Raw genomic sequence first — 22,309 nt, 5'->3', positions numbered from 1 at the left:
TTCTAGATTCTCAAGATACCTCCTCTCCTAGGGCACTATCTGTTATCTTTGCTCTGAATACTCTATCCTCCTAGTGCATCCACCTCATGGGTAGCCCTGTACGCTGGGCATCATGCCACATACGTCCCATGAAGCCAGAGCAATACCAAGTGGCCCATAGCGACCTCTTCATAGGACATAATTCTCTCCACAATCAAGAGTTACACCAATTGTCCTCTTCGTAGATGGTGAGCTGTAAATAGTGAAGCCAAGCCTCGTCGATGCAGAGAATTATCAAGACAAAGTCAATAAACCCACATCCCTCATGGATCACTTTCAATTGCTAGGTCATGTTTCTTGCACCACTAGAACAATACATATCCAACGCATAATCTTTGTCAATCTATACCTTCGAAATTTCAAGTTTATGAATTAATGCAAACTTCATGTATAACCATATAATAAGTACTCAATGGATGGAAAAATCATCACATTGCAAAATATAATGAGGTGATGCCAATACTGGTGTCCCACATCAATATGATTTGTCCATTAAATATTTACAGAGATACAACATCTCAGCATACTTTTCCACGATCCACATTTACACGTGCTACCATCCACTTATAATTCAACTCACACAAAAATGACTCAAATAGCTGGTCGATACAGTCCAAGTTTACACAAGAATGCAGAAATCGTAACAAAAATAATTTTTTTGGTACAAATGCACTGCCCCATAGACACACCCAAAACCTCTGCTCTGCTTAGCATACAATTCACTTTCAAACCAGACACACATAAAAGAGAAGCTCTAATGTGCACTTTGAGCAGCCCCTGTCAGAAGTAGAGTATTTACTCAATCGGGCTATAATGGTCACTGCTGGCCTGATAATCCGGTATGATTGCAGCAATAAATACTGCGACTCCAAAAAGAACCACAATGAGCCCAGTCACATTCACAAACATGGCCTCTGCACTGAACTTTGCGATGGTACTGCTCTGCTGCAAAAAGGTAAGCTTCTCCAAGAAGCCAAGCTCACTGGTTGTTAAGGCCAGCCCATATATAAAGAGGCCAAAAAATACATGCCATGGTAGGATTGCTGTCCTTGAAGATTGAGCCAGGCCAGGAAAGAAAAATGTAATAAATCCAGCTACCCACTACAATATGCAGAGCCTCAATTTAATCTCTCTCTCTCTCTCTCTCTCTCTCTCTCTCTCTCTCTCTCTCTCTCTCATTGGCGGCCTATTACTTTGATGCCGGTGGTTTATAAGATATTGGCTAACATGTTGGTGCATTGCATTAAGGATCATCTGTTTACACAACTTCATCAGGCTCAGTATGGTTTGATTCTGCATCATCAAATCATGGACAATTTGGCTAATGTTATGATTGGCATGGAGGATGCCAAGGACACGCAGCAGGATGTGCTGGTCATGCAAGTTGATATTGAAAACACCTTGACACTGTGCAGTGGGACTTCATTGCTGCCACGATGAGGTGTCTAGACTCTAGAGTTTGGTCCTAAATTGGCCAATGTGGTTTATCTCTTGTACGCTTGTAGTACTTCTTCAGGGATCCTAGAAGGTGAATTGACAAAATGGTGGCCACTTGGTTGTTCAGTTAGGCAAGGTTACCCCCTTAGTGCTTTGTTATATGATATTGCCACTCACCCCTTGTTGATGTATCTTGATCACTTGACCTCTGCATAGCATCTTCATGGTTTGCAATTACACTCGGTCCGCATAGTTACCCGGAGCAAGAAATTGGAACGAGGAACACGGAACGGCAAGATGCACGAAATGTCATTTCCTGTTTTGGATATTCACGTCTAAAACGGGGAACGAGGATCCGGAATAGGAAATTGGGATGGGAACGGGGTACGGAGACCTGAAAATGGCCATTCCTTGTAACTATGCCCTTCGGTGATACCTTTATTGGGCAAGCTTATGCGGACAACTCGTTGTTTACGCCTCACAACCAGCAGATTGATAGCAGATTGATGTGCAAGTGATTATGGAAGCTTTGGAATTGTTTGGGATTGCGACCAGTCTTAAAGTCAACTTTCGTAAATCCAAGCTTCTGCCACTTCGTTCTTGCGTTTGGCAGTCTTTTATGGCCAGGTGAGATTGTTCCTCCAAATGTGATCACCAAGCATTTGGGATATCCAATTGGATGGTCACTCACACTCAAAGAGTGAATTGGGTTATGCAATGTTTGAATGTGAAACTGCATTACTAGAAGCTATCTACTTGGCCACTGTATGTTCGTCTGCAAATCGTTCAGAGTATCCTTATGGCATATGTCCAGTTCTTTTTGCCACTGCTGCACTGGCCTCGTCACTGTCTTTATTCTCTTATGTCATCCTTTTTGTCTCATTTGTGGTGACATCATGTACACAAAAAAGCCTTGTGATTGATGTCGATGGAGAAGCTTTGTACACCCAAACGCTTTGGTGGTCTAAATAGCTAGAACTTGCGTAGGCATGTTCTTGCGAGGAAAGCTATGTTATTGCCTACACTTGTGCAACAGACTCAGCCTTGGACTTTTATGTTGCATACTTGAGTCAGTCTGCTGTTACGTCCTCATTTGGCCACTGGCAATCATCTATTTGGGAGGTTGTATTTGGTAAGATGGATGGGCATATTCTGTGATGTTCGATTGCTTCCACTTTGCTCTCTGCCTGGAAAGTGGTTACGTGTCACAAACTGATGACGTTGTGAGCGGGATGGAAACACACAAAAGGCCTCTTTAACGACCCGACACACACTCTTGGGAAGATACACACACACACTATGGGACACCACTCGGCTTACACAACACACCTAGCCGAGACAGGGAACACACCGATGGAGCGAGAGGAGAGAGACTATCCACTTTCCCACTCCACACAGACACACACACACACACAAAAAAAAAAAACTCAGCTCAAAAGAGAAGAACTTCTGATGTTTAGATACAAATGAGCTTGGGCCAACACCAATGGGGCAAATAGCTCACACAGTATGGGTAAAATAAGCCAGATACAATCACAAACTGGAGCAGAAACTTCGCTCATAGGAGAAACTTACACAGCCAAAACAGCAGAAAAAGAGAGAGGAATTTGGCAAAATGGACAGCGCCATCGCGTCCGGAACGGCCCAAAACCCCAGTCTACAATGTCAAAGTGCTCAAATCCGACCTCGGATGAGCAGTTTACGGCCAAAACAGGCTCCAAAAACCCCAAAAACATAGTTGCGGCTGTTCCTCCTCTCTTCTCCACGTTTTTTCTGGTCTTCTCTCTGTTTTTTCAGTTCCCACACTTAGCTTTATTAGTTGGGCACCCGTGGCCTTTTAGATGACCTCAAACGGACCCCGAACAAGCCAAAAACTGACCTTGCAGTGCATAGTTGTCACCTTTTTGCATCATCCGCACACCTGGCACTCAGTTTTTCCCAATAATGCATCCCGCAACCACGTGAAGTGTCCCCAAAAAGTGGTCCTCATGATGACCTTTCTGCATAAGTATCACAAGAAAACACCCACGTCGTGTCCGTACTTCTCCGCGTGCAAGTATTGACCCCGTTCGACCTCCTGACGCCACTAGATGCCATCTGACGCACTCGCTTACCTCATGTCGTCGGCCCGCGGATAGCTTCCTCGAGAAGTTTTAAGCGCTACCAACTCCTCATTATTGTAGAAAAAACACACTGGTACTGGTAATAGTGAAAATCGATGCTCTATGTACATGGTGTCCTACCTGTACACATGTGGGCCCCACGTAACCACCTAGCTAAGGGAAATGGGCAATCCTTTATTCGATGCACCATGCATGTGTATGTATGTACATATGCGCAATCCCTTGCTCCAAAAAACTCCTGACAACGTGGCAGTGCCCACACATGCTGACGTGGCAACCAATACGGACGCCTGAGGATTGCACTGACAGAGTGCTGATGTGGCAGTCCGGAATTTGCGCCGGAAATTACGTTGATAACGTGGCAAACCGTACGCTGTACGGAATTCCGGAAATTACGCTGGCTGAAATTTATGGCAGCTTTTGAGACAATTGCTTTTGAGTTAAAAGCTTTTGAGTTTAAAGATTTTTGGGGCTTTGCTTTTGGACATCCCTTGAACTTATAAATAAGTGGGCTAGGCCTCGCAGAGTCTGAGAGTGAGCGCCTGCCTACTCTCTTGTACTTTGAACACACATTAATATAAAAGAAATACCGAAAGGGGCGCCAGCGTTTGGGGCCAATACCTTTGGGCACGAAACTACGCCGGGCCGTGTCATCTTTGTGAACTATTTGGAAGTGAATCTCTGTTGTGTCGCGGTAGAATCTTGACTTGGAGTGTCCAAGTTTGTTACAATGGTATCAGAGCGCGGCCGATTTTTCTTCTACCGGGAAATCCGATCCTTTTCTACACTTAGAGATTTCAACAAAAAATAGTCGACTTCTTCTGCATCTGCGAATGCTGGAGGAGATCACGAAGAAGATTTTCATGATCAAACAAAGGAAGAGTATGGGCCACCTCGGCCTACTCAATTCGAACTTGAAGAGATGGAACATCGACAACAGGTTGACGAGGCAACAAAGTAGATGATTAAAATTGCGAAGGATCCGAAATTTGCAAATTTTTTGTCTCAACAATCCATCACAGAAGTGCACACCAAGTGGCAGAAAGCCACACAACCGGCAATCGAGAACCTCCTTCTTCGAGGATGTTACTGAGGAAGAATTACAAGAGGTGGTTCAGACACAGATCAGCCGGCTTTTGGATACTAACAACAAATCCAAAAAGCAAGAGAAAAAGCACAAGGAGGGGACTAACTTCCCGAGTTATTTGGGTCATCAATCTTCTTTTGCATCGGCAAGAAAGCAGAAGAAGCGTGTACGATTTAAAGGACTACCAAGTTCTTCTTCTTCTTCTGACAGTTCTTCTAGCTCTTTAGACTCAAGTAAAGAAGACAAATAAGGCAAAAAGCGAAGCAAAAAGCAAAGCTTCGGAAAGGGCAAGAAAAAGGCAAAGAAGCCTAGATTTCGCACAGTTTCTGACACTTCTACAGAGGAGTCAACCTCAGACGGTTCGGACTTCGATGATCACATGTTTTATGCAAAGAAGAAGCATTTTTACAGAGCCGACCAATATGACTTCCTCGAAGATAAAAGCAAGAACGTAAAAGAATTCAAAGAAAGCGGACAATCAATTAAGTTTGACTCTTTTTCTGGATTCCGAGATGCTCCGAGGGCTTTACTCAGAGCACTCCAAGATTCGGAGGGCTATATCTTTCTTCAAGGGAAATGCTCGAACATGGTGGTCCACTCTTCTTCTGAGGCAGGAAGCTCCAATTAAATGGTTGAAATTCAAAAGGCTCTTTATTTCTTCTTGGCTGACTCGAGAGTACGAACGAGATATACGAACCGCTTGGAATCATCTTCGGGTGACCAAGGGAGATTCTCTGAATGCTTATTGCAAGAGATTTTGAAACTCTTTTCTACCAACCTCTTCATTCAAGAAGGTCTCATTTAAAGAACAGATTGAGTGGTTTTGCTGCGGACTTCCTATAGAGATCCGAGACTACTGCTTGGAACAAAAGTCAAATTCTATTCAAGAATTGATGGGTCGGGCGAAACGAGATTTTGCGATACATTCAGAAAATTTGACTTACCCCACTAATGAGATCTTGACTCAAAGAACCCAACAGACTTCTAACAATGAAAGTAGAAAGAGAAAGAGTTCCCAAGAAAAGAAAGACAAGGATACACGACCCCGGCTCACTCTTCGAGAGAGGGCAAGTTACATCAAAGAAGGGAAGTGTTTTGGATGCGGAGAACATGGGCACGTCTCCGCAAAGTGCCCTAAAAAGGCACAGCAAGAACAACATGAAGACAGGCCAGAGAGTTCGAGAGCAGCTGAGGAACGTGGCAGAAAAGGCAAGATGAAAGCGGAACTGGTTCCAAATTGCATGGGTACTAACCCATGATGAAAGTACAGAACTTCACCGAGCTTGGGACAAAGTGATTTTCATCAAGAAGCCCTGATTTTCTTTGATGGAGGAGCCAAGGCCAACTTCATGTCAGCTGAATTGGCGGCGCGGCTCGAGATTACACCCTATCGGTTGGGACCACCAGTAGAGGCAGTTCTAGTTCTAGTGGCATCCGAACGGGACCTAGCCATTACACCTATCATTGGCAAACTTCGGTTGCATTGTCAGGGGTATTTGGGGCACGAGGACTTTTCTATTAGGCCCTTAGAAGGTTGTGACATCCTCCTTGGAGTCCCTTGGTATCATAAGAACAACGCCGTGGTCGATTATCGGGCGAAGAAAGCCACATTGACAAATGAAAAGGGCCGAAAAATTGTACTTGATGTGAAACCTAAAGGCGAGTCTGTCCCTATTGTATCGGCTTCGGCCGTTTCCAAATTAATGAAATCCAGTCGGTTTGTTTACTCGATCTATTTGAAAGAGTTAAATGATGAACACGGGACGAATATGTCTGAACTTGATAAAGAACGCCAAGATTTTCTCCACACTCATGCCGATTGCTTTTCTGAGGACTTGCCAGGCGAGTTACCACCATCTCGTCCTGAGGATCATATCATTGATCTGATTCCTGGAAGCACAAAGCGAACCGGCCACCTTATCGTGTTAGCCAAGCCCAGAATGAAGAGATTATGAACCAAGTGAAAGACCTTTTAAAAAAAGGTCTTATCCAGCCGAGTACTTCACCCTACTGCTCTCCGGAGTTGTTGGTTTTAAAGACCGGATTTTGGAGAATGTGCATTGATTATAGAGCTCTCAATAAAATTACCATCAAGAACAAATTTCCGATTCCGAGGATCGATGTTATTCTTGACCGATTATAGGGATCCTCTTGTTTCAGCATGATCAATCTGAAAAGGGGATATCATCATATCCGAATCGCGCTCGGAGATGTCTACAAGACAGCTTTTCGGACGAGCTCCGATTTATATGAATTTTTGGTGATGCCTTTTGGCCTAACCAATGCTCCAGCGACTTTTAACCGAATGATGGATAGGATTTTCAAAGAGTAGAGATCTTTTGTTGGCACTTTCTTTGATGACATTATAGTCTTCTCCAAAGATGAGGCAGAACATAGACACCATCTGCTACAGGTCTTTCAGGCATTGTAAGATCACAAGTTAGTTACCAATGCCAAGAAGAGTGATTTTTTCTTGCTCGAGATACACGTTTTGGGACACATCGTCTCAGGAGCAGGAGTACAGATGGACCCGGCTAAGATTGAGACTATACGTGATTGGCCCGATTTGAAGAATGTTCATGAAGTTAGAAGCTTTTTGGGCTTATGTTCTTACTACCGGTAGTTCATTAGAAAGTTTGCAGAGGTCGCTTCCCCTTTGCATATTCTGACACGAAAAGGAGCCCATTTCTTTTGGGGACCCACAGAGGTGACTGCCTTTCAAACATTGAAAGAGAAATTGACTACAGGTCCAGTTTTGAATTTCCCGGATTTGCAAAAGTCATTCGAAGTATATTGTGATGCTTGAGGTCATAGTCTAAGTACGATCTTAATGCAAGAAGCCATGTCATTGCCTATGAGAGCCAATTGTTTTCAAGGCCGGAATTGACAGCACAGATTTATAAGAAAGAACTTTTGGCGGTTATCCATGCTCTTACTCAATGGCGACATTACCTACTCGTCGACTCGAAGCCGATTTTACAGTCTTCACTGATCATCAGAGTCTACGCTACTTCTTGTCACAGAAGCAGCTTTCGAAAAAGCAGATGCGGTGGGCTAATATCTTGTCACAATTTCACTTTCACTTCTAGATTGTTCATATACAAGGACAGAAGAACTTCGTGGCAGATGCTCTGTCCCGAAAGCTGTTAGTCTTGGCTATTTCCGCGATTCATCATAGAAGCTTGGAGGACATGTCACGTGATACATCTAACCCTATGTGTACGTGGACAAGCTACTTCACGACATGGGTTCAGTTCAGTCAAGACATTCTAGAATAGGAAGTGATCTGGCACTTTTGTGAGTCTTTCGCAAACCATGCATGTCCAGACACTTAGAGTAGATGCATATCCTCTGGTTGCACACAGCATGATCATCAGATTTCCATCAAGAGCATTTTCCAGTGCACAGAACCTATTTTCTCTATTTTTGACATTTTTCACTTATTATTTATAAGTGACTTTTGTTGGGAACTGGGTAGGGCAATTTGACTAAGTGAGTATGTAAGCAAACCTAGCGCTAGCATTCAATAGCAGAAGAGGCAGCATGGACTTCATTTCAACAGGCACCTTCTCAGCAGGACCCCAGCAGGCCTAGCTTTTTTGCAACACAACAGCAAGGACCTAGCGTTTTGCAACCACAGATCAGCCCTTGGCGTTTTTGCATGGCCGATCAGCCTCGACGACCACAAGACACAGCAAATCAGCCCTAGCGATAGCAGATTCCCCAACGACAACAGATCAGCCCTAGCGTTAGCAGTTTCCTCAGCAAAGATAGATTTCAGTCCCTAGCGTTTTTGGTTTGCAGATCAACCTCAGCATTTTCGCAGATCTTCGCGACGGAACCAGCCCTAGACTCAGCATTTTCAGTTTTCAGCAGTCAGTTTCCGCAGAGAACCCCCAAACCTCGCAGATCTCACCTTCCCGCAGCAGATCCTCGCCGCACGGTCAGATCCCGCGAAGTTTGCAGATTCAGCCCGGAAAACACAGATTTCAGCATCTGCGTTTTCAGCGTGTCGTTGTCGCATCGTCGTCATCATTGACATAGAGTCAGAATTCAACATATACAAGATTTGCAGATTTCAGCCATTAGCGTTTTCAGATTTCAGCCCGTCTCGTCGTCGTCGTCGACATCGTCGGGAAGTCCAAGCATTATAGAGATTTGTGCAATCAATAGTAGACCGCTCTCGCCATAGAGTGTGCGGCCTTCGGAGGAGGGTTTTGACAACATTCTGGTGTCATATTATTCTCTCTCTGTCTCTCAGTCTCTGCACCTTCATTCACAATGTTCATCCACTTTGTTTGTGTCCATTGCACTCTCTCACTAAAGGAACGGAAGGCTCTTCCTTCCGTAAGTAAAAGGAACCCTTGAGCACAGTTCAGAGCACTCATTTTGAGCAAAGTTCAACATTCACTTCCGTTGCACTTTACATTGGTATCAAAGCTTTGGCAGTGTTCTGTATCACTCAAGGAAAGAACCACAAGAACCACATAATTTTTTATTTCTTTTTGCTTGTTGCGTTCGCACGTAACCCAAGTCCTCTTAGGCGTGTCGATTCCTAATCGTGTTTTTGAAGAGTGACAAGAAACCCAAGAAAGAAGGGCTTGTCCAACCTCCCCTTGTGCCTCTTTTCACTCATTGAGAGCCGACCGTGCACTTAGCGGCCGGCCAATCGACGTGAGGTGCAAAAAGCAACCTTGGTGTGAGCGCAAGGCCGCCAAGGGGTGCGTCCGCGGAAAAAAGCAGAACTCGAGTGAAGAGAAGATCCTTCTCTAACACAGATTGCAAGCGAAAGAAGAACCGCGAGAACCTCAAGACCCCCAAGAACCTCAAGACCCTCAAGAATCCAAGAACCCAAGAACCACAAGAACCCAAGTTCCTCATGAACTTAAGAACCCAAGACTTCAGTGGATGGTCATCAACCGAAGCGGAATGGATACTTCGCATGAAGGCGGTGAGCATGCGAGTGGCAAAGAAGAGTTTTCCCCACCAGGAGGTTTTTCCGACCCTCCCCTTCCCATCTACACCAAGGATTGCACTAACTCCCATGGAGGAGTAGAAGCAGTTGTTTATGGACAGGAAGTTAGAACGCGAAGCAAGAAAGGCAGATATTGAGCAAGAGCGTGAGCGTGAGCAAGCGCGCTTGGCGGCCGAAGAAAGAAGGGCAACCATAGATCATGAATACAACGAAAGAATGGCAACCATAGCGCGTGAGCACGAGCAAGCGCGCTGGGCGGCCGAAGAAAAGAAGGACAGCCATAGATCGTGAATACAAAGCAAGGAAAGAAAAGAGTGACCAACGCATGAAAGAGTTCTTGCGACTCTTTTCTATCGTGCAAGTCAAGGTTAGATCAAAACGAACGTACTGATCGGTTTCGTACCGTACGGAACGATCCGTACGCCCTTTTTTTTTGGAGGGGTCGAGGGAAGCCCTCACGGTGCTGATTGAAAATAAAAATCTAAGTCTCTTGCAGTAGTTACACAGTATGTGGTTGTCTTGTAAAACGTGTCTTTGAATGTCTCTTTAAGTTGTTGGCTTCTCTCTTGTTTTTTATTGGAAATGTCCTAGAAAATTTAGTACTTTGCGGTTTTTTTACAAGAGTACCTATTTTTACGTACATAAAAATTTTTCCTGTACGGAACAACATACAGTACGTACATATACGCCACGTACAGTACGTTTGGTACCACCTTGGTGCAAGTGCAGTTTGAACATAATCAAAAGAAGGAAACTCTCTCCGTCTCTTCTTCTCCAAAGCATGACACACATGAAGAATTGCATGATAATGATTTGCATGATGAATTGCATGATCAAGATGTGATTATTCACGAGCATGATGATTTGCATGATGAAGATGTGATTGTTCACAAGAATGATAGTTTAGCTGATACTTTGTCTAGTGCAGCTAACCTCATTGCAGATTTGATAGATCCCGAAGAACCGATCTTGGCTCTCGAGCCTTGGTCCAAAGAACCCCCTCAAGAAAAATCGATCTTGGCTCTCGAGCCTAGGTCCACAGAACCCCCATATGAAGTATTATGTGTATGACTGATTAGTCAGCACGCATTGTTCGAGTGTTGTTGTTAGATGCAGCGGAAGTGAATGTTGAACTTTGCTCAAGATGAGTGCTCCGAACTGTGCTCAAGGTTCCTTTTACTTATGGAACGGAGAGCCTTCCGTTCCTTTAGTGAGAGAGTGCAATGGACACAAACAAAGTGGTGAACGCTGTGAATGAAGGTGTTGAGACTGAGAGATAGAGAGAGAAGAATACGACACCAGAATATTGTCAAATCCTCCTCCGAAGGCCCCACTCTCTATGGCGAGAGCGGTCTACTTATGATTGCACAAATCACTACAATGCTTGGACTTGCCGACGATGAGGACGACGACGAGACGGGCTGAAAACTGAAATCGCTAAGGGCTGAAATCTGCAAATCTTTATCTGCTGAATTTTGACTCTATGTCGGTGACGTTGTCGATGGCAACACTGCGACGATGACGCGCTGAAAACACAGATGCTGAAATCTGCGTTTTCCGGGCTGAAACTGCAAACTTTGAAGGATCCCAACGTGCGGGGAGGAACTGCTACGGGAAGGTGAGATCTACGAGGTTCGGGACTTGATCTGCGGTGTCTAAGGGCTGAAAATTGAAAATGATGATGCTTCTACGAATTCCGTCGCGGAGGAACTGCAAAACGCTAGGTGCTCTGCTGCCCCAAAAACGCTAGGGCCGAAATTGGTCCTCCTGCTGCCGGTTGTTCTGCAAATGCAAAACGCTAGGCTGATCTGCTGTGTCATGATGGTGCCGGGCTGATTTGATGAACAAAACCGCCAAGGCTAGTCTACTGATGCAAAAACGCTAGGGTAGCTGCTGTGAGGCAAAAACGCTAAGGATCTTGCGGGTTCTGCTGAGAAGTTGCCTGTTGAGCGAGTGCCCTGCTACCTCTTTTGCCAGAAAGTGCTAACTCTCGTTTGCTTATATACAAACTTAGCAAAATTGCCGTACCTACTTTCTGTTGGGAATGGGATCGTGCTAGCTATGGTGGATGAAAGAGAAACATAGCGTCAATGTGTGAGTGTGTGTGTAACCAAGGTTATCACTCAAGTGAATTAGGTTCCAAGATAGAATTAGCTTGGACTCATAAACACAATCTTGAGTATTGACTTAGCTTAGCACAAGCTCACCATAGGCAAGCATGTAGTGCAAAATAGAGTTGTGTTTATTCATTCATGAAATGAGCTTTAAGTAGCTCTACAGCCTTGCTCCACAGTATGTGGGATAAATCCACTCTCCTCTCCTTGACTCACACTTTAGGACAAAGCTCACACTTTACAATCCTCCCCTTGAGGTTTGGACTATGACAGGGTACTGAAGATGTAGAATCCACACAGGATGATAAGTTGGTATCCACACAGGATGGTAATATCCACACAGGCTAACAAAAACCACAAAGGATGGGGATATCCACACAGGATCCACATAGGAAAATAAAATCCACAAAGGATGGTGATATCCACACAGGATGATAAAATCCACACAGGAAAATAAAAGTCCTCCCCTACAAGTAGAGAGGCTGCATCTTCAAAATGGGTCTTCATAAAAGACAATGTTGCTCTCTCCTTTGTCTCTACCATGTGAGTTGATCCTTTGTTAGGTCTTTTGTCTTCGTGACATCTACTGCTGCTACTTTCTCCACTGCTACTGCCTCCATTTGAGTAGCACCGAGAAGGAGGGTGTCCCTTCTTACCACATTTGTTGCAAGGTTTGTTTGTGTGGCAGTCTTTCGCTACGTGTCCCATTCTTCCACATTCATAACACTTTCTTCCGTTTGTCGATAGCGAATACCTTCCCCTTGAGGATGTTGCGATAAAAACTCCTCCTGATGAGGTTAGTGAACCTTTTTGCTTTCTTTCTTCTGCTTGGACTGAGTTGATGACATCTTGAAAAGGTGGAACTGGTTCTTTTTCTTCAAGAATTGTGACTAAGTGGTCATAAGAAGGTGGAAGTGCACTCAATAGTATGGCCACTTTGTCGTCTTCTGGTACTTCGACCTGGATGTAAGTGAGCTGCGTGACAATGTTCTTAAGCCTATTTACTAGTCTAGCAATGTCCTCCCCTTCAATCATGGTAATCTTGTAAAGTTGTCTTTTGAGACTAACTTTACTTCTTTTGGCCCTGGCTCCAAAATTGCTTTCTAAAACATGCCAAGCATCATGTGCATGTGTATATTCGTCTATGAAGTGCACATAATTGTCATGCAAGGAGGTAATGATGATTCCTAATGCTTGTTCGTCTTTGGCCAAATTATGTGCACTAGCTATGAGTGTAGATGCCCTAGTGTGCACTCCATCGGGTTCGGCTTGTTGCTCTAAGGCAGTGTTGATGACAGACCACAAACATTTTTTCATAAAGTAACCTCTTAACTTCGTTTGCCAGGTGTGAAACCCTTCCCCGTTGAATTTTTCTATTCCCTTGTCCCCCATTTGTGCTAATAGAGGGGTCTTAGCTTAGGAGACTCTCCTAGCCAGTGTCTACCTCTTTACACGAGCACAAATAACCCTTGAAAAATTTTATTGGCAAGTTGGCATGCTTGGTTGCAATAATTTTAGGGGAAGAGAGAGAGAGTGAGTGAAAATTCCTTTAGTAAAGCTCTACTCCTTTTGTGAAGCTCCTCTTCACCGTCGGTGAAGCCCCTCTTCACAAGGAGGTAATGTCCTTTGCTTTACGCGGTGAAGCTCATTGGATTTGCTTCCGATGCTTGAAGGAGTTTTTTCCTTTTGTAAGAATGCTTTAGTTGCTTTGGCTTCTTTGTAGGTGGAAACAACTTCTGAACATGGGCCTTTTTTTACTTCTGTGGGAAGTGCGGCTTAATTGGAACTCGAGGCCCGTGGGAAGGTAAGTGGAGCAGCACGGGAAGGGGCCTCAAGAGCAATGGGCAAGGCCAAGAGTGGGTGGTTCGGGCAGCGGGTAGGACCGCAGGCAAGCGGGGTCAAGCCGGAGAGTCTGGGCAACGTTCGGGCACACACGACAACACCGGGTAGCACAGGGGAAGAGCGTCGAGCAAGCGGGCAAAGAAAAGTGGCAGGAACAGACCCTTGCGGACCCAACCCGCTCGAAAACCGGTTTTGATAGAATTTTCGGGTCCGCCCAGCTTGCCCAAATTAGATAACTCGATTTGAGCTTTAGACCCCACAACTCAACGCCCCTTTTGTGGTGCACTAGCCAACAAAGCCCACGAGATTGCTTGTGATGGAGCTTCTAAAAACAAAGTGTTAAACTTGAGCTAGCACGCTCCATACACACACAAAAGCTTCACACACCTAAATATAGCAATTTAATCGGTGAAGCATTCGATGTCGAATTTGAGTGTTTAGGGGCTCTATAGAGAGTCTTGAGGATTACTTCAAGATAATGGAAATGATGTAAGTTGATAATGGAAGTGCGGGGGATAATTGCAAATGCAAGAGTAGCAAAAATAGACACTATATACACACAAATTTGAAGAGAGACGATTGTTAAATGATGTGACCAATCAATCAAGGCACTAATTGATCATTTGGGGTGATCAATTGGTACTTGTGTAAGTGGAAGCACAAACAGATTAAGAAAATATGCAAGATTTTTAATGATTAATGCATTTACACTCTCCTAATTAAGCCTACCTAGCCATGGACGGTGGTGGCCTCTTGGGTGTGCCAAGGACATGCCCACACATAGCTAGATTAGTGCTTAATTAGTGAGAGATGCTAATAATTAACCCACACTAATGCATAATGACAAATCTAGCCAGTATAACCTAAAGCTCTTATACCAATTGTTGGGAATGGGATCGTGCTAGCTATGGTGGATGAAAGAGAAACATAGAGTCAATGTGTGTGTGTGTGTAAGGAAGGTTATCACTCAAGTGAATTAGGTTCCAAGATAGAATTAGCTTGGACTCATAAACACAATCTTGAGTATTGACTTAGCTTAGCACAAGCTCACCATAGACAAGCATGTAATGCAAAATAAAGTTGTGTTTATTCATTCATGAAATGAGCTTTAATTAGCTCTACAGCCTTGCTCCACAGTATGTGGGATAAATTCACTCTCCTCTCCTCGACTCATACTTTAGGACGAAGCTCACACTCTACACTTTCCAACAAAAGTCACTTAAAAATATTAAGTGAGTCAAAAATAGGGAAAATAGGTCTATACACTGTAAAAATGCTCCTGATGGCAGAGCCCCAAAAGCTTTCAGTAAAAAGCTTCTTCAAAAATAAAGCAATGCTAGACACTCGCTACTGCTGAACCACCCCTCCCCCCCCTGCTGCGCCATCGCTGCCCCTCCACCCCCACCCCCCCCCCCCCTTGCTGTCCTCGCGCTGCCCCCCGCCCTCACCTTCCCTTGCCCCCCAACCCACCAATTGCCCTCTCCCCCTCTCGCGTCGCCTTTCAAACCCCCCCCCCTTGCTGTCCTCGCGCTACCCCCCGCCCTCGCCTTCCCTTGCCCCCCAACCTCAGAGGGACTCGCCTGAAGCCCCCTCGCCCGACCCCGCTGAGCCCACCATTTGACTTGCTCTTTCGCCGACAGAGCAAGCGAGCCTAGCCGCAGAGGTAGAGCGCTTGCAGGCGACTTCTGTCATCTGCAAGATTCTCGGCACCCGACCTAGCAGAGGAGAGCTGCGTGACCTTCTCCAGGATCGCCTTCTCGCAGAGGTGGGCAAGATCTTGGACGTGCAGATACTCTGACGAGGTTATTATCAGATCGAGTTTGAGACCTCCGAGATGACGTCCAAGGTCATCGCCATGAGTCCATTGACTATCCGGGCAGCACGAGCCCACTTTCGACAATGGAGACATGGTTTCGACCCTGCTTCGAATGTTCTAGTAGAGGAGGCAGACATCCCCATCTCCGTATACTTTCCGGGTTTGCGGAAGGAGTACTTACCACTTTTGTCCAGGATTGGCTCAGCGATTGGGACTGTCCTAGAGACACCTCGCACGACAGCCTCAGTAGCTACCAAGGCAGCTAGTCAGTTCACGTTTTGGTCAGAGACACTCACACGCTCCCGAAGGTTATTCTTCTACCTCGGGTGAGTGGGGGTTGGTTTAGACAGAGTGTGGAGTGTTCAGGCCTCCCAAACCAGTGCTTCATTTGTCGACAGATGGGCCATCTAGCGAAGGCCTGTCCACGGAGGAGGACTCGACCTACACCACAGCCTCAGCCTCAGCCCCAGCCTGCAAGGGCTGGCCACCAGACACAGACAGAGACACAGCGCAGACATGCAGAGCCACCCTCTGAGCCTGGGGCTCCAGCGGAGGAGGCATGGCAGCAGGTCCGTGGTCGACGACGCCAGGGGCCACAATGACAGCCCGGCACTCAGAGTGGTCCCCAGGCGCCTACTCAGCAGCAGTGGGTTCCCACGGGGAACCGGTTTGGTCCTCTTGAGCAGGATGAGGTCCGTGCTCCAGCCCCCACCCCAGTTTCACCCTCGACAGCCCCTCCCCCTTCAGAGTTCCCCCCTCTGCCTCATCCTCCCCCCTTCCTCCCGCCCCTCTACCTCTACCGCTCCCCCTCGCCCTCTTCTCCACCGCTCCCCCCTGCTCCTTCCCCCCCCCCCCCCTCTTGCTTCAGTTCCACAGTCGTCCCAGGGGGCAAGGCCTTCTCCGACTGCTAGGAGATCTCTTGGCAGCTCCTTTGCCACAAGTCGTTTGGCGAGAGAGGGACAGCCTTTCTTGCGGCCCCTCTACAGGTGCAGACGTCCCCCCTTGCAGATATCCCTCGAGATCTGACGAGCATTAACATCCGGCGCCGATGGGATTTCTTCGACTACGACTTCACTCGTTTTCTCGGCGACCCCTTAGCAGACCATGAGGCAGCCTGCTTCAAGGTCCATGTTCTGTTCCTTGCAGCTAGGGGGACAGAGGCCTTGGACTCAACAGTTGGCTTCGCCTTTCCCCTAACTGCTTCGCCTTTCCCCTCTAGGGCAGGGGCCAGACAGAGTGGACTCTCGACTCAATGTTGGGATGGTTGCACACACAGGTCCTAGAGTTCTCTCACCACATGGGAGAACTAGGAGTTACAGACTTGCTTCAGACTCTGTGGCCATTGGCCAAGTTTGCGGTGACACCTCCAGATTCAGCAGGATGTACACATTGTTGTTTACTTCTTTGCCGATACACAGTGCTTGCCATGCTATGTATACATTCATGAGGACTCCTGGACAGAGGAGGTTGCTTTACGTACGGCTCGCTCTGCTTGGGCTTGGGCCAAGCACTCGTTGCAGTCACGCCTATCTAGAGGACGCTCGGATGCGGATTACTCCCCATCTAAGCCAGCCTCGAAGATAGCCCGTCTAGCTGCTGCGGCAGCATCTGTTCTCTCTCGCTCCCCATGAGGATCGTCTCATGGAACGTGCAGAGACTAGGTGGGCCCCACTTTCAGCGTCAGCGGAGCCGACTACGTCAAGAGCTTCAGCGTTGCCTTGTGGGAGGAGAGATTGATCTCCTTATGCTTCAAGAGCACCATCTGTGTGAGAGCCGCATTAGACGACGTGGTCAGCTCTTGCGTGGACTATCGATATGACACTTTTTGGTCAGCTGCTTTTGGACCTGGAGGCATCCAGGGTAGGGTATGTATGACTATTGCGGACTCTTTGCAGCAAGCCATTGTGTGGGCAGAGGGATTATTGTGCCAGGCAGCCCTCAGAGGATTACTATGCAGGTTCAGGGTTGCCTAGTGGGCTTCCTGAACATCTATGCGCCCAATGTGGCGAGTGCTCGAGCAGTGTTTTGGTCACAGATAGTTGAGTCTCTGCCCCAGGCACAACACTGGTGCATGGGAGGGGACTTCAACATGTTGGAGGACCCTACTGACAAGATTGGTGGTAGCCACGCTACTGTGCATAGAGTTGAGCTGGCAACTTGGGAGAGGTTTTGTATGACTCTGAGGGTCTCGGATGTTTGGCAGCACTCTGGTTTTGTGAGGCCCCCAGATAACCTTGCCTTCTCTCGTTCAGACCGCAGAGTGGGAGGAGTGAATCTATCGCAGATAGATCGCTTCTACACTAGTGACCATTTCAATGACTTGGGAGGGACAGTGGGCATTCTGGCAAGGTCTTCCTTCTAGGACCATGCACCGGTGATCCTCACAGTGGCAGACAGGCAGAGGAGTGGGAGCACGATGCTTCGCATCCCAGAGAGGGTCTTGTTGGACTCGACACTCAGAGAGCGGGTAGAGGCTCTCTGGACAGAGAGCTTGGACAGGCAGGATTCTCCTGCTGACAGAGTGGCCTCGAGCCTAGCTCAGATTAGCCGTTTTTTTCTCCAAGAGTCTCTGGCTCGACTGGCTGCAGCAAGAGAGGAGGAGCAACATCTCAGACGAGGCATTGCTTCGCTACAGAGGATGCAGGAGCAACATCCAGACAGTCCTTGGTTGGAGGAGCAGCTACAACAGGCTCGTCAAGAGCTTGTTAGCACAGAGGAGAGGCGACATGAGTTTGCGTTCCACCGACAGGCAGCTCAGTGGACCCAAGTGGGCGACAGAGTAACAAGTGCTTTCTTTGAGGTAGTGGGACCTCGGCATTCGCATGCCAAGGTCAGTCAGTTGAGGAGGCCCGACGGGTCAGTTGCTTTTGAGCCCGAGGATATGCGTGCAGTTGCTACTAACTTTTACCGTGAGTTACTGTCTGCAGAGCCCCAGTCAAAGCGTCAGGATGCATGCAGGGAACAGGTTTGGCCACAGATACCTTGTCTTATGACTGAGGAGATGCGTCAGAGGCTTGAGCTACCACTTCAGCTTGAGGAGCTGCACACGGCTCTTAGGGTCCTCCCCCGTGGTAGCTGTCCAGGTGAGGATGGACTGACTCCCAGTTTTTTCTTGGGGTACTGGGACCTGCTTGGCCCAGATCTCTGTAGTGCTTTTTAGTACATTTTGTACACAGGCGTGATGCTTGACAGCATGAGTGAGGGCCTGATCTACCTCATTCCCAAGGAGGGTGGCTCCTTGGATGAGATTCGACAGTGGCGTCCCATCACCATCCTCAACTCAACCTACAAAATTCTTGCCAAGGCTCTGAGTTTGAGGATTCAGCCACTTCTAGAGAGCCTTATACATGGGACTCATACAGGTTTTGTCAAGGAACGCAGTATCCTTGACAACATCTTTACTTTTTGGGAGGCTTCTGTCCTGGCACGGCTCCGTGGTGAGGACCTAGTGATTCTTCTTCTTGATTTTGAGAAGGCATACGACAAAGTTCACTGGAACTTTCTAGAGGGCACTCTACACAGGATGGGCTTCTCAGATGCTTGGATCAGAGGGGTGTCAGCTTTGTACAAACAGGCTCACAGTGAGGCACTTTTGGCAGGAGGTAGAGGTAATCACTTCATGCTCACACGTTCGGTCAGACAGGGCTGTCCTCTTGCCCCCTTCCTCTTTCTGTTCTATGCGAAGGCGATGAGCAGGTTTTTGGTGTCGTAGCAGGTAGGTCTACGGGGCTTAGCACTCCCTATTCGGGGAGATGAGCTTCTGGACGCTAAGTTTGCCGACGACTCAGCCTTGTACTTAGATGGCCAGGAGACCAACCTTCACATATGTGAGCAGGCTCTCGAGACCTTCTGTTGTGCATCGGGCGCACTTATCAACTGGAGAAAGATAGTGGCTTTCTCGGTTGGTAGTGCTCATGTACCCGATTCGATTCCAGTAGAGGGTTTTAGGTGGATTCCCCCAAGGACTGCAGTTTGGTACTTGGGCTGTCAGGTTGGTTTGGACTTGTCTCCCGAGCAGCAGATTGCTCCCCTTCTCCTATAGATCATGAGAAAGTTGTTACATTGGAGCCCAGCACGACTTTCTTTAGCTGGCAGAGTAGTAGTGGCCAACCAGGTGTTGTTGGCGACTATGTGGTACATCACTTCTTACTGGATCTTCTCGAGTTCTTGTGTCAGCCAGGTAGAGAGGCTAATCAGGAACTTCCTTTGGTCAGGACATGACACTCAGATAGCCCGAGCCAAAGTGGCTTGGTAGGTCATCACTCTTCCTTGTTCACAGGGAGAGCTTGGGATCATTGACCCAGCACAGCAGAGCAGAGCTCTTCTTGGGAAGTTCATCGTCAGCGGAATTTCAATTTATCTTCTCGACTGCTCTCTCATAAAAGCAGTGGACAGCATCACTGCATAGAAGATTTTTACAGTTTGTAAATGTATCCATGAATCGACAATTGAATGGTAACACTTAATAGTGTAGCGGTGACCATCTTTGACTCCTATGAGCCTAGAGATCCTATTACCAAGGAGACCAAGATCCCAATAACATCCTTCCTTGGTCCAAATTGTAGCCCACAAGTGATCGATCGAATTAAAGTTACGACAAATGCCAAGTAAATTTAGGCCCATTTGGCTTCTTTGAATGAGAGAGACTCTTCTTGTATCATAAGTAGAGGTGAATAAGAGAACCTTGGAAGCATCTTCACTGACAACGAGCACGAACCATTCACCACTCAAATCACCAAATATGCATAAACATAATCCTGGAGGAGGACACAGCTTGGAAAACCTGGTACCTTTGCATAAGCATCTACGAAGACAAGAAAAAAAGAAGCAAGGCCCAGAAAGGTACCTCCTTTCAACCACCAACCCACATGGTTTTAAGATTAGTGTTTCAATGTGCAGGTCAAAGATGCAACTGATTGCTACATCCATTTGCTACACTCCAAGTTCCTCTTTCTAGAAACTCCCTGAAGTGTGGCAATTACTTCATCTTTGAAGTCCCTTGATAGTGTTCCTACAGCGTTAAAAACTTTCTTCTCCTCCCTCTAATACGTTGTGCATGCAGCTCATGCAATTACAGGGATAGAAACTAATGTCTGGCCTAAAAGCAAAAGTAAATGCGTACAAACAAGCCAAATCGAAGCTCACCTGGAGACCAAAGAGGACGATGGTGACAAGCCCAAACCAAGAGTGCAAACTGTACAAGTTGTCAATGCTGTTCAGGTTGTGGTATTTGAAAGCAGCAATTATTCCCACAATTCCTAGTGCCAAGCCAGAAAAATGCAGTGATAGATGCACCACCTTCCTCGTGGCCTTATCTCCAGGTACTGTTTTGTAAGCCATGATTGCTGCACAATAAGACAGAAACCTAGTAAGGCATATAACCTGACAAATTCAAACACCTGATCAACAAATCCATATACTCGATCAAAACAGAAATAGGCTTAGCAAAGACCTTCATAACTGCAGGTACAAAATTTACTTCCCTCCACACTGCCTTCTATTATTGAAAATAAGAAAGCCGAAAAATACTACTACAACATTTTGTTCAAAAAAAAAAAATCACCTTCACCGGCAAGAAAAACAAGGCCCAAAAGCATCAGTGGAGGATGAACCTGCACATTAAATTTGAAGTTTGGTAAGTTATCTGGCTTCTTTAAATAGCATGCTGACATATAAGCTCTATGCTAGGTTCCCTTGGAAACACAAATCATTCATTTTCAAGATGAAGAAACCCTTCATTTTTTCACAAAATTGGCTCTCAAAACGGCTCCAACATGCTGCAGACTGACATGCCTCACTCAAAAAATGATTGTGTATTACAGATAGATGCATTACACATGAAAGGTAGGGGCGTGCATCAGTGAATACTAAGGTTACACTCCTTGTCAGAGTGGCAAGACATGCTAATGAGACAAGAGTTAAATTGGGATGCAAATCTCATTAGCCATAATAAAGCATCTGTATGAATGCACAGAAACAGGCGGAGACTATACTACTTATGATACTTACATTGAAGATGTGATTTGTGTTGGATGAATTGAAATTCATTCCTCCACGGAAGTAGAGAGACCAAATAAACACAAAGAGCACCGAGACAAGGCCAAAGAAGTGGCTGACATAAGCAAATGGGCGAGGCTGAACGCCCCAGGGAGACAAAGTGGAGCGCCAAGAATCCATATCTGAGCTGAACAAGAGCTCTGCAGAATCTAAAGAAGAATGCAGCTTAAACGCTCGCAAAGACGCCCACTACGTAGTGGAGATGGGTGCTCCGAGAGATCGCGGGGTCGAGGTTTACGCAGAAGCTGGCATTAGGGTTTCGTAGGAAGGCGCGTGTCTGCGCAGCGTGGGCGTGTCATTACATTACAATCTGTTCAAAGCGAGCTCCACTCGAGCCATCTGGCGCCTGGCAAAGTTACCCAAGAGCAAATCGTGTTCTTTACTGCTACAGTATACATCGGATGCGAAGGAATACCACGTCGACCGCCAAAGTAAAGAACACGGTACAGGTAACAGGACGCGCCGTGAAAAATGTGAGCATCCGACAAGCCTTATCCTTCACTTTACACGTTCTTCTCACTCGCTCTGTCCCCTTGGCACCTCCTAGGCATAAATGCTACTAGCTAGAGGCAATGCACACAAGGTAGAGTTTCCACGACACTAAGTGACACATAACATTAAAGAGGGGGGGTAAGGGGATCGACGGCGCGGAAGTGGATGCGGAGAGCCCGAGGCAGATTAAACCCGGACACGCGGCAAGTCAACGCGAAAAAGAACCCGGGCGACGACTCGATTTGAACCCAGAGCCTCGTCGCCCAGATTGTGATGCATGGGGTAACCATCCCACCCGCGCGCACATGTTGTACCCATGGCCCGGGT

General features: G+C 46.7%; 1 protein-coding gene across 1 annotated transcript; it reads right to left on the bottom strand.

The window, feature by feature from the left end:
• Positions 1 to 507: 507 nt before the first annotated feature.
• LOC147450484 (putative ascorbate-specific transmembrane electron transporter 1) lies at positions 508 to 21,838 on the bottom strand. The gene is made up of 4 exons (XM_086519708.1): positions 21,443 to 21,838; positions 20,997 to 21,045; positions 20,579 to 20,778; positions 508 to 1,140 (listed from the first exon to the last, which is right to left on the bottom strand). The coding sequence occupies exons 1-4, from the start codon at positions 21,608 to 21,610 to the stop codon at positions 835 to 837; spliced, it is 723 nt and encodes a 240-aa protein (XP_086375834.1). The 5' UTR covers positions 21,611 to 21,838; the 3' UTR covers positions 508 to 834.
• Positions 21,839 to 22,309: the final 471 nt, after the last annotated feature.

Source organism: Adiantum capillus-veneris, chromosome 9, assembly GCF_014529385.1.
Source record: "Adiantum capillus-veneris isolate H3 chromosome 9, ASM1452938v2, whole genome shotgun sequence".
In the NCBI taxonomy this organism is placed as follows: domain Eukaryota; kingdom Viridiplantae; phylum Streptophyta; class Polypodiopsida; order Polypodiales; family Pteridaceae; genus Adiantum; species Adiantum capillus-veneris.
Note: the sequence above shows the minus strand (reverse complement) of the source record. Positions and strands in the feature narration are given on the sequence as shown.

Excerpts from the sequence above, each read along its gene's own strand:
- LOC147450484 (XM_086519708.1), bottom strand. The coding sequence starts at position 21,610 with ATGGATTCTTGGCGCTCCACTTTGTCTCCCTGGGGCGTTCAGCCTCGC. Across the intron at positions 20,779-20,996 it reads TGTTTTTCTTGCCGGTGAAG|CAATCATGGCTTACAAAACA; the intron begins GTGATTTTTTTT and ends CTTATTGTGCAG. Across the intron at positions 1,141-20,578 it reads TCGTCCTCTTTGGTCTCCAG|TGGGTAGCTGGATTTATTAC; the intron begins GTGAGCTTCGAT and ends TGCATATTGTAG.